Source organism: Melampsora larici-populina, assembly GCF_000204055.1.
Source record: "Melampsora larici-populina 98AG31 unplaced genomic scaffold MELLAscaffold_83, whole genome shotgun sequence".
Taxonomy (NCBI): domain Eukaryota; kingdom Fungi; phylum Basidiomycota; class Pucciniomycetes; order Pucciniales; family Melampsoraceae; genus Melampsora; species Melampsora laricis-populina.
This window is the reverse complement of record NW_006768847.1, coordinates 339,153-351,002: the sequence shown is the minus strand read 5'-3', so window position 1 is coordinate 351,002 and position 11,850 is coordinate 339,153. Positions and strand designations below refer to the sequence as shown.

At 44.1% G+C, this 11,850-nt stretch overlaps 1 protein-coding gene across 1 annotated transcript; it reads left to right on the top strand.

Moving 5' to 3' along the window:
- Positions 1 to 6,878: 6,878 nt before the first annotated feature.
- On the top strand, positions 6,879 to 9,232 carry MELLADRAFT_95551 (uncharacterized protein; the record flags this gene model as incomplete). Its single annotated transcript, XM_007418046.1, has 2 exons — positions 6,879 to 7,227; positions 7,638 to 9,232. The coding sequence occupies 2 exons, from the start codon at positions 6,879 to 6,881 to the stop codon at positions 9,230 to 9,232; spliced, it is 1,944 nt and encodes a 647-aa protein (XP_007418108.1).
- Between the last annotated feature and the right edge of the window lie 2,618 nt (positions 9,233 to 11,850).

Below are 11,850 nucleotides of genomic sequence, written 5' to 3'. Positions count from 1 at the left end.
AAAAGAAAAAAAAAAAAAAAAAAAAAAAAAAAAAAAAAAAAAGAGCGAAAGAAGGGGGAACGACGTCAGTGCAGCTGCATTCTGCATGGTTGCCACGAAAGCACAATTTTTCACATCATCTCTTTCAGGTTCAAACTCACTCTTTTGCGCCTGAACTCCCCACTCCTGTGCCTGTACCCCCTCCGCTCTGGCCCCTTCTCATGGCCCACCATCCTGCGCCTCTACCTTGTACCCAACCATTACCTCTTGCTTGTCCGCCTCTACCTCCTCTAATGCTCCCTCTTACTGCGCCTCGTCCTCTTCCTCTGTTTAGACTTAAACCTATTATCTCAAGCAAACGACTGTCAGATGACACGGTCCTCTCTCTCTCTCACCTCTGGGTTCACTCACCTCTGTTGCTCACCGCCATGTTTTCACTGTTCGCATAGCCAACCCAAGCCACGTTACTGCTTGTCACCACCAATGCGCTCGACTTTGTCCAGCCGGTCACTGGATCGATGTGCTCTCTCCCTCCGCCTGCCACGTACGGGTTGTCCGTGAACTTCCTTTCGCCATTTGCTTCGGCATCCTCTTTTGCCTCCCTCAACAGGTCATCGTGAAAGAAACCTGCATCCTCCATGACTCGTTTTCCGCCAATTTTCTTCACCTTCATCACTATCAGTCTCACTTTCATATCATACCTCAACGCCACCATCCAGCACTTCGTTAGCCTCTTCACTTTCACTACATTTTCTTTATGTTTCAAGAACATCGACGCCGCCTTAGGTCTATCATACTCTTCCTTCAAATATCTCACAAACAAATCGAAAGCGTCTATCCATGCACCGTATGTCATCATCAATTCTTCATTTGGTGCTAGACCCGAGTATGTAGCTGACGAGTCATCTTCCTGTAGTTCTTTCAGGGTCTTGGTCTTCTTCTTTCCGGCCACCCGATGATCTCTCTCAATCCAGCTCAGGTCAAAAATCGACATCGGCACATAAGCTTTCAGCGCCTTCACTCGGTTCTCGAAGTATGGTGTCAAGGGCATCAATGTTGATCCACTCAGAGCTTTGCCTATTCTGTACGTTATGCCTCCTTCTTCCTCTGTTTCGACATTCCTTCATGTCAGCTCCTGATCCCTATTCCGCTCCGCTATCTAGACACACTCACCGTTCTCCCCTTCCTCTTTGTCTCCTCCTGGTGCTCCATCCTCCTCTAAAACCTCTACTTCTTCTCTCCTCTGTCTCACCTCTCTCCTAGATTCTCTTGCTTCTCTCTCTGTCGGCCTTCCTCTTTCTTCCTCTCTCTCTCCTCCTGCGTCACCCGTTCCTTCTTCGTCATCATCCCCTATGATTAGGGACTCCGTTCTCGGCCGTTCGTCTCTTCTCTTCATCGGTGACCTCGCTCTCTTCGGTTGATGCCTCCCTGCACCTCCCGTGTCGCTCTCACTGTAGATCAAATTGAATCCCTTCAGCATGTCTCCCGCTAGCTCGTCTTGTTCCGTGTCCAGTGCAAAGCCGATCGCTTGCCACCACTTCTCTTTCGGTGTCATCTCCTCGTATGATTCTACAGAATTCCCCAGACATCACATCGTCAGCCTCTGTTCCTCTTCCTCTCTTTGTGTTTGTGTTCCTCTCTTTCTCTCTCCTTCTATCTACTGGTCAGGTCTTAGCCTCGTTCCACTTGGTTTCACCTCTTCCTCTCCGACTCCTCTTCTTCCCTAGGCCTTGCCCCTCAGGATCTACTTCATATTACGTCTCTCTTCTCTCCCTGCACTCCACATGTGACTCTGACACTTCGCGTTCCTTTCTCCCTCCATAGGCCCTCACGCCCTTTTGCTATCACGCCATTACACCTCTCTTGTGCTGTCCCATGAGAACCTGATATGTAAGGTCTCTTCCTTTGGGTTACGTGGTTTGGAGTTAAACATTGTAGAACTTATAACCCAACAAGGGTTATACAGAGCTGGAAGAGGATAATCCACTAATAAAATGACTAGTAGAAGTTGTCTAAGGACTGCTCTTCTAAAACAACACAATCAGAAAGAGCTCTGTTGTATTGAGTACTGATAAGGCACCAGAGAAATATATCTTCACACGTAATTTAACTTCAAAAGCACACTTTGTATTACTATCAACACTGCTATAGTGTTATTCCCAATTGATAACTAAAAGAAATAAGCAATATCTGATTGATATTATTCTCAATAAGTCTTTATGACTATAAAACTAAAGTCAATTCTCTTTATAATTGTAATAAAGGGCGTATTTAAGTGACCAGGTACTATTAAAATAAGTTTATAATGATAAACAAAATAATAATGGCGTAAATGATAAAGAAAAAAAGGGGAACAACAGTCCCAAAACCCTCTCAAAGTATATATAACAATGTACTAGAACTTTTACAATGGTCAACAGCCTCAAAACCAATCAAATCCGCCCAAAATTCCCTAAAAACCCTATGATGACGCAATGTAATGATTTTGTTACTAATAAATGATGTAATTTTCACAGCTAAAAGTGATCAATGACGCAATAATATGATGTACAGCACTTCTTATGATGAATACAGGTGATTTTTTCCTTGTAAACTAGCTGAAAACCAATTTTTGAGATTACGAATTTTTTCAGATGTGCTCCAATTTTTGATTACTAAAGTGCATCTTGTAGCCCACGTGTTACTGATCATTTCTGACACCTACATGACCTACTTCTGATGAGTGATGAGTAAGATATTGAGTTGTGAAGTTAAAGTTTTTAGTGTTACATGTGACTTGTGACTGTAAATTCGAGATTCACACCAATTCTTTATTTGCCTTATAACTTTTTACACACACCTCCATTACTAATGATTTAAAGTTTGTACATTATGTAATCCACTCTTCTGCGTTGAATGAGCCATCTACCAACCTATTCTGACGTCATTTGACATATGTAATTAGCTGAAAACCTCCATTTTCCACGAATTTCACCCATTTTCTTCACTTTTCACAGCTACTACTCTCTTTTTCTTGCTCTTGTAATATGACATCATCATCTATAACCTTAAAAATCCCGAAAAATCCTCTTGGCAACCTTAAATTCCATCACTACCACTATTACACAACCAAACTACACGTGTACCTCTTGTTTACCAACTTCGAAAAAGTGCCTTTTCCCTAATAACTTCTGTTTCTACTTATCAACCTTGAAGATTAAAATTGTCATAGTATAATATAATGTTGTTCTTTCATATTCTAACCTCATAATACCCATAACTTTATTTTTACTAACCTAAAAACCATTTTCCAACCTTTGTACCTATAATTTCGAATTTTTCTTATGTTTTTCTTGTTTTCTTTTTGTAATAAATTTGTAAGTAAACTATAATGATCTTAATATATAATGTGAAATAAAAATGATGTAATGTTGACCTAAAGACCAATACATAAGCCTACAAGAGCTTCAATTGATCAAAAACCTCCATTTCGAATTTTCTTTCCTGCTGAATCCTGCTAATAAACTGGTAAACTGGTAATTGTGAATTTTTTAATTGATCCCATAAATTGATCACCACAACGTTGGAATAGGAAATAGGAAGTGTAGACTCGACAGTGGTTCTAAGGGACGGTGAACGACTTGGTTTGTGGATAAGGTGGGTGATTGAGATACAGAGAGTCATATAACGTATAGACTATGATGTGTGCTGCTGGAAGCTGACCGTTCTCTTTGTCTGTTCGACTTGGTTGTGGATAGGATTACTTATTCACAGGTGGTTCACTTACTTTCACCATTTCCTTCCTCCTCTCTGTTCCCTTCCGCCTCATCCTGCGCTTCCTCTTTTTGTCCTTCCTGTGCTCCTTCTGGTTCACCATCCGGTTGTACCACGCCACTCGCACCTCCACTTGGTCCCGCTGTTCCGCTTCCACTTGTCCCTTCTCCTCTGTTTGCCGACTGGCTTCTTGTCGTCACTTTGGTCGTACCTTCACCTTGTCCTTTCTTTCTTGTTTTCAATCCGGCTGCTTCTAGTCTAGCTTGTGTCTCTTCTAGTTCATTTGTTAGTGATGTCATTTTCTCGCTGTCTTACGCTTGTCTTCAGTTTTGCAATCCGACTTGAAATTCTCCAACCGTGAGAATGGACTAGATAGATAGAGTTGAGCCAAAGTGAGGTATCGTGGGAATTTGGGATGTGTACTATTCCAAATTCCCCTCGGGGAAAAACTCTGATCTAGAGTTATGGGTTTACTAGCAAATTAGCGGCGGGCGCCGCTTTAGCGGCTGACGCCGCCATGTCACATATAATCCAAACACATCAAAATTTCGACTTGGCAAACCCCTAACTTAACTAAGTCCCTCAATGCTGAGACAGCTGTCCATCAATCCGCTGCCACCCTGCTTTTGCTTTTTGTGGAAAGATGCTTCAGGTATTGCGGTTGCAAACAAATTGTGTCAGGTTGAGGTCGCCAAGTGTGTTTCCCACTGCTGAAGTGTCAGTAAACAAACCCACACAATCACATAATTTTGCTGGACACAATTTCCTATGCATTTTGATGGGTTACACAATTCTGTTGTCAAACTTGGCAGTAAAAATAATCAAGATTCAATTTTTGTGTATGCATTATCACAAGTTACACAGCTGCATGGGTATAAATTTGCGCAGGTTTGACTGTATATGAGCATTGATGTGTGTTAAACCAAGGAAATATGTATCTCTTGGACATCAAGTATGAATGACAGTCATATCTATCAAGAATAGAAACGATCAGAAATCATGTGATAGCAGCCTATGTAGTGAATAGAGTTTGATTGGAGAAAACAGGGGAAGGAGTTCATGACTCTCTTTAAAAGCATTCCTTTTGAGCAAATCAAAGATCATATGAATCTGATGAACTTTTTTCTCAATCTTGAGCTGAGCATTTACTTTGATGATAGCTTTTAACAAAATTATCAAGCCTTCAATAACAATGCTCTGTTCAACAAGTTTTTTCCAATTGGGCCAAAAGAGCCAAACCCAAAGAATCAGACATACATGAGTTGCCCGTCACATAAGTTGTAATCTTTGAAATCAATCCTTTTTTATCAAACTCGCCTGCAATTTTCATAGGTAGAACTGAATCTTTGTAAAAATTACATAAGATTTGTTGACCTTTTGTTCAAGTGGAGCAAACATATCTCAGCTTCAGACTTTTAGATTCATGTTTTAGCATTGAAATACTTTGTGTAGATTTCATCTAGACTCTCTTCACCTAATCATTGATTATTGGTGGTAATCTTGCAATAAGTTGCAATACGATAGCAGCAAAGAGATAGGAAAAATTGGCATACTTACCCAAGGGCTCCGAGAACGTCAGATTTCTTCATTAGGATCCCAAGAATCCTGTTCTTGACTTGAATGACAGTTGTTGAGTGGCTGTAATGAGCTTCAAACCTGAGTTGGATTGTGATGATGGGTTGAGGTTGTTCTTCTTCCTGTTGTTGTGGGGCTGAGAGGTAATGATATAGTCAGAGTCGCAGACTTGAAAAAACAAAAGATGCCCAGTTAACAACTGAGTAGCAGATTGACAATGTTTGTGATCACAAACAAAGCCAATCTGTTCAAGATTGCTTGGTCTGATGATAGCCTTCCCGGTCTTCTAGTTGTATCTAGTCCCTATAGAGAATGCTTGCTGAAATCAGTCATTGAAAAAAGAAAGATGAATATTGAAAACTCAATATCATGAGCAGCAAAATAAGTGCAATTCCGATGAAGAAATTCTGCCAATGAATGTACAGCATGGAGATGTATGGAAGAACTTAAATTCCTGCAAAAGAAAAGAAAGTCAGATTCAAACTCAAACTCAAACTCATAGCCGGATAAATGGGTCAAGACTAACAGTGAGCGAATATCAAAGCATCTCCTCCACTTGTTTGCAGGTTGAATAATCCAGGATGATGATCATTTTTGTACCTGAAATGAACCAAATTAAAGAAATAATCAGTGGTTATTTGACAAACACATTTATTGGAAACAGCAGATACTCGGTGTAAGCTTTTTTTGAGTTGATCAAGATGAGGAGTTGAAGATAAAGGGTGACTATCTTCTGTAGTATGTGATTTCCGTGAACTACAAAAGAATTTTAAAAGTTGATTGAATCCGAGGTCTGAAATATTGAGAATTGATCAATAACTCATGAAATTTGATATATTACTAACTTCATTATTGTTATTGTGATCAAGTGATCTAATATCAAATGTGTTATAGTTTTTTATATACTCATAATAAATTCGAGCTCATAGGTCAATTCTCCTATATACTTTTTTTATATCTTGTTAAAACTCATCTGTTTCCACTATCAATCGACCAATCTAGTGACCCATTTGAAAAAAGCTTGATAGGATCAAAAGCAATGTCAGCTATGGAGTTTTCAACAGATTTCAAGCAATAGTTTAAACAACATAGATCAAAGAAACAAACTCTGATCAAGGCTAGTTTAAGATTAATGTGAGATCCTAAATCTTCACCTTTCTTTGAATCCTTGCGTACAAGCTATCAATATCAATGATGGCAAAGAATAATAATTGATTCAAGAGTTGAGTTTTGCTTGATCAATCGAGTTTCAATTTGAGTACGAATACATCCTCTGCAGTCTTCTTGGTAGAACCAAAAAGGCACGTTTGGTTCTGTAGCCCACGGACACTTAGCCATGAGTTAAGAGTGAACTTAAGAGACTGTACAGAGACCATTCCCGCGGGAGTCCCAGTACATCCAAATAAGAGAATTTCCCTTCAAGAAATTCTCCACTCTGAACCCGTCAACCAGGCTAAGTCATCAATCACCAACAAACTCTCTTCCAAGGTTTGAGTTCTGATTTCATTGTCAAATAAATTTCAACAAATCTCAATTTAAGATTCAAAGTTATAAATTATCAAACATCAAAGATGAACAGCTCAAACAAAGAAGAATTAGCCGCAAGGTTGGCACAAGCAGAAGAAAACGTAGCCCGTCTAACAAGATCGACGGCAGCAGCAACAGGTGCACTCCCAGGACCAGCTTTAGCTCTACCAAGCAGAGGCAATGGGAAAAAGACCGCAACGAAGGAAACGGTCATGGAAACTGTGGAGGAACTAGATGAAGGCGATGAAGATGGTCAACCGGTCGATTACGATCTGTTACTAGCGGAAGAGTTGATTGGTTCGGACGAAGAGGATGGATCTTACCAACCGGAGGAATCAGGGTCGAAAGGGAAGGGTAGAGCAGCGTCTGTAGAAGAAGAGGAATCAGCAATGTGTAAGTCTCAAGCAAATATCAATTAATCAATCCGTAAGAAGAACACTCCATACCCTACCGCAATGTCGAATATGCCGAACCCGAATGAGGACGAGTAGGACTAAAGGTCCGAAAGTAAGGTCGTTGAGACGACGGCTAAGTTGTGGAATACCAACCGCTGGCGGGCTTAGATGCCGAAGTCACAGGGTGACAGCCACGTAAATAGACTACCTCTGGCGGATTCGTATATGGAATCGGTCACGCGAAGTGACGGCCAGAACTTCTGGCGGATTCGAGTTAAGAATCGGCCACACCCTGTGGCGGCCATGTTGGCAAGTTGACGTATAGAGGGAGATTAACACGAGGATACTCCACGGATAACGTGAAGAAAGAGATCACTTACGCCAATTGGTTCTGATTGTCGTTAACAGCAGAAGCAGAAGGAGATGAAATGATCCGGATGCAAGGTGAAATTGCCGAATTATACTCTAAGCACGAGTGGTCCAAGGGTGCAGCACTCCTCGCATACTACTCAGATACGTTCCTGCAAGAACCAAGAAACGAGAGGGGGTCAGCACCCAGAAACCCAACGCCCGGCCCAAGCGTGAGAAGGAACCTCGTACAACAAGCTGCCCCTAATCCGTCACCACCTCAACAAAGGGAGAAGACCCCAACGCCCGAAGAAGTAGATACACTAGCGGAAACGAACCGAGCCGGGGTATCGAGAAGGAGCCCTTACACCTTGATCCAGGAAAACTTGTCCAACGCGGTCTCCGACATCCCACAGACTTCTAGACACCGCCAGATGCCTGGACGCCCACCATCACCTCCATCAAGCCACGACTCCTCACCATCTCGGGGAGGACGCCCCACACTTCCCCCTCCACGACAAAACCAATCTCCAACACCACCACTTTCCAGACGTCGCAACTCACCGGCATCAAGACGTGAACCGGTAGACGAACCGAGGGCTGGGAGAGACCAGGTGCCGGCTGATAGACCAAGGGACGTAACGAGGCAAGAACGCGAAGCCGCTGGACTAGATGCTGGTAATTCAGAGGAAGAGTTGGCGAAGGCAATGTTGGAATCGGGGAAAGGTCGAATGGTCCTGTCGAATGGGGACGTGATAGAAAACGGGAGGCGAATCTTGAACGACGACTCTGAACAGATGGAGAGGATACTTACCCCGCTATCCCAAGTCTTACAAGTGTGGTTGAAGACTTTCAAAGCATACATTCCTCTGACGGTTTTCAACAAACGGTGGCTTCGAGAAGATCAAAAAGAGTGGGAAGTTAAGGAGCCGCAGACAGAAGCGAAGATCCTCAAAGGAGGCGCAAACGTGAAAGCATACGGAGGGAAACCGCCCCCCGAGGAACTCTTGATGCAATTTGAAGAATGGCTGGATAGTATGAAGCTGTTCGTTCGGTACGTTGAGGAAGCAGGATGGGTTACTCAGGCCGAAAGGTTTAGGTCGCATATGGACATCGTGATGGACCTACGCGATAACACTGGGTGGATGGTAGCCCTGAGATATTGTAGGAGGATACGTCAAGGGGTTATGAGAGTGACAGTTGATCAGAAGATATGTAATATCTCAAAGCTCCAAGTCAGAATCCTGGACGAGGTGAAGCAAGTGTGCGAGAATCTGGGGGAGCGTGCTTACCAGACAAATCCGCACGCACCTGGAGGCCCAAAGGATCACATAGATCCGGAGAGTGGACTGGCCCGATCCTCCTCCTCAACCAGCAACGCGAAGAAAGGTCAACCGACAGAAGCTGCTAACTATGAACTCAGTCGGAAACCGAAACGGAAATGGCTACCAGACGACGAGTGGGAGGCAAAGAAAAAGGCCGAGAGAGCGGCAAGAAACTCGAAAAGAGAAGACTGGGGGAAGGCAGCCGGGCGTTATGCAGAGAAAGCTAACTGGAGAGACGAGAAGAGGCGTGACAGGAGCCGTAGTCGCAGCAGAGACAGAGGAGGCCAAGGCTATCGGTACGGAGGTAAAAGCGGGAAAGGCCGATACTAGTAAGTATCGCATCATCCTAAGAACACAGATGTAACGCGGGGGACAGAAATGAGAAGGAATAAAGATGAGAAGTCAAAACATGACCTCCAGCCTTTTTAGGCGCAATTGTTCCCCTGAAGCACACCCAATTGTCCAAAAGAACACCTCATCTGAATCCAAGACTTGCTAGACCCGTTTGCCATCAGTATATCCTGACATGTTCATTGCTCTTGCCTCCCCCCGCCCTTCCCTCCTACCAGTGACAATCCAGTGAGCCAAGCAAGATGGCCACGCCTAAGCCGATGGCCATCGAGAGTGAGATGTGAGATGAAGATCAACAGGTGGGTAGAAGAACTCGACGCCGCAGGCATATTAGATGAGAATTGGAGCATAATCAAAGGTTTTGAAAGAGGTTTTGACCAGGGTATACCAGAAACCCCAATTCGTGGTATGAGGTTTTTCTGCCCACCCAATCACTCATCAGCATCAGACGCCAGAGAAGAGATAGAAGCAAGTTTGAAGGAAGAGATAAGAGCCGGGAGGATGTATGGCCCGTTTTCCAAAGAAGAGGCTTACGAGGTGGTGGGTTTCTTCCGAACCAGCCCTTTAGGCGCGGTAACAAACGGGGACGGCTCCCTGAGGCCGATCAACGATTTATCTTTCCCCCGTAACGACTCGTACGTATCATCAGTGAACGCGCACGTTGATAAAGAGGATTTCGTAACATCATGGGACGATTTTGAGATCGTAGCAGCGTTCTTTCTGTCGTCGAAGGGGGAGTTGTTGTTAGGGATATTTGACTGGGCCAAGGCTTATAGGCAAATACCGACCTTAATCTCGCAATGGCCATTTTTAATGATCCTAGACTTCAACGGCGACGTGATCCTTGACACGAGGGTGACTTTTGGAGGTGTGGCAGGCTGCGGAGTATTCGGAAAGGCGGCAGACGCGTGGAAACAGATAGTCCTCGCGAAACTAGGCTTCAAAGCCGGATTTCGATGGGTGGACGACACCTTGTTTATCAAAGAGAACAACGGTTCGAACAACGCGTCCATGCAAGACGTAGCCAACCTGAGTGAATCAATGGGTGTCGTCACCAACACGAAGAAGTGGCGTGAATTCAGCTTCACACAGAAATACCTCGGTTTCCTGTGGGACGGAAAGAATAAGACGGTCAGCATCCCAGAGGAGAAAAGGAAGGAACGAATAGCTCAGATAGACAAATTTTACCTTGAAAAATCCGTCCGTTTCAAAGACGTGGAAAAACTAGCCGGACAACTCGCACACGCAACTCTGGTCTACCCACAACTGAAGTGTTACTGCATGGCCATGTACAGGTGGATGGCCGAGTGGGTGCATAAATCAGCCTTACGAGATATCCCACATGAAGTGAAGGAGGACCTAAAGGTTTGGAGACAAACATTGACGGAGGCTGATCCTCGAAGATTGATTCCACATAAGGGCGTGCGAAACGTCGCATGGGTGGGAGACGCATCCACGTCTTACGGCATCGGGATAATAATAGGAAGGAAGTGGGCCCGTTTTCGTCTCAGGAGAGGCTGGGACAGGACCGAAGAAAATGGTGAGCGCAGAGAAATAGCGTGGGCAGAAACGGTCGCCGCACGCTTGGGTCTGCAGATGCTATCAACTTTGGTGGACGTCAGAGGTTACGAGTTTTTGATGCTCACCGATAACGTCGTTACAGAAGCCGCCATTAAAAACGGGAAATCACGGAACCTGCTGGTAAACAGGGAATGGATGAAGATCCAAAAAGAACTGATGAGATTAGATTGTCGAATTAAGCAGAAGAGAGTGGTGTCCGAGGACAACGCCGCGGATAAACTTTCAAGGGGTCATGACTCAACTAAAAAGGACCATGACGAAGTAAGAGTGGTGATCCCAGATGATCTGAAACGGTTCTTGACACAGGAATGAAATGAATGATTTGAATAAGACACCCTCGCGAGACGAGACACAATGTAAGAGCCTGGAGTTGAAACGCGAGAGAATGTCGTTTTCCGTCTCGGAGGAAGCATGACTCGACTTCAGAGTTTAGAGAGGAAATTGTGAGAAGTGAGAGAATCAAACGAGATAGAGGGAAACCTACATACCAAACAGTTCCCCTCCTAGACACCACCTCACACCAACTCCTCTCTTCACATTGATAATGAAGCTACCAAAGCACTTCGAATCTGCAAAAGAACGAGCCGGGCAAGCCGGGAAACATGTTGCCTTGAGCGGATGGGCCGGAAAGACACTAAGCGGATATTCTAGGGCCGTTGCTATTTGCAGCCCACACAAAATCCATGTAGGCGCTGCCAAAACAGCGCCTACATGCCTTTTTCCCACGAAAAAGCGCCTACATACAGCCTGTAGGCGCTTTATCCCTTTTCAAATGACGCCTACAGGCTGGAAAACCAATGTAGGCGTCATTTGTATACGCCTACAGTCGAAAAAATGAAATGTCGGCGTCAATTTGAAGCGCCTACATATGTGGGCGCACGGAAATTACGCCTACATTTTATTTTTTCGACTGTAGGCGTAATTTGGGTGCGCCTACATATGTAGGCGCTTGAATTTTACGCCTACATCCCTTTTTTTGCATGTAGGGGCATTTTCTGAGCGCCTACATTTAAGAT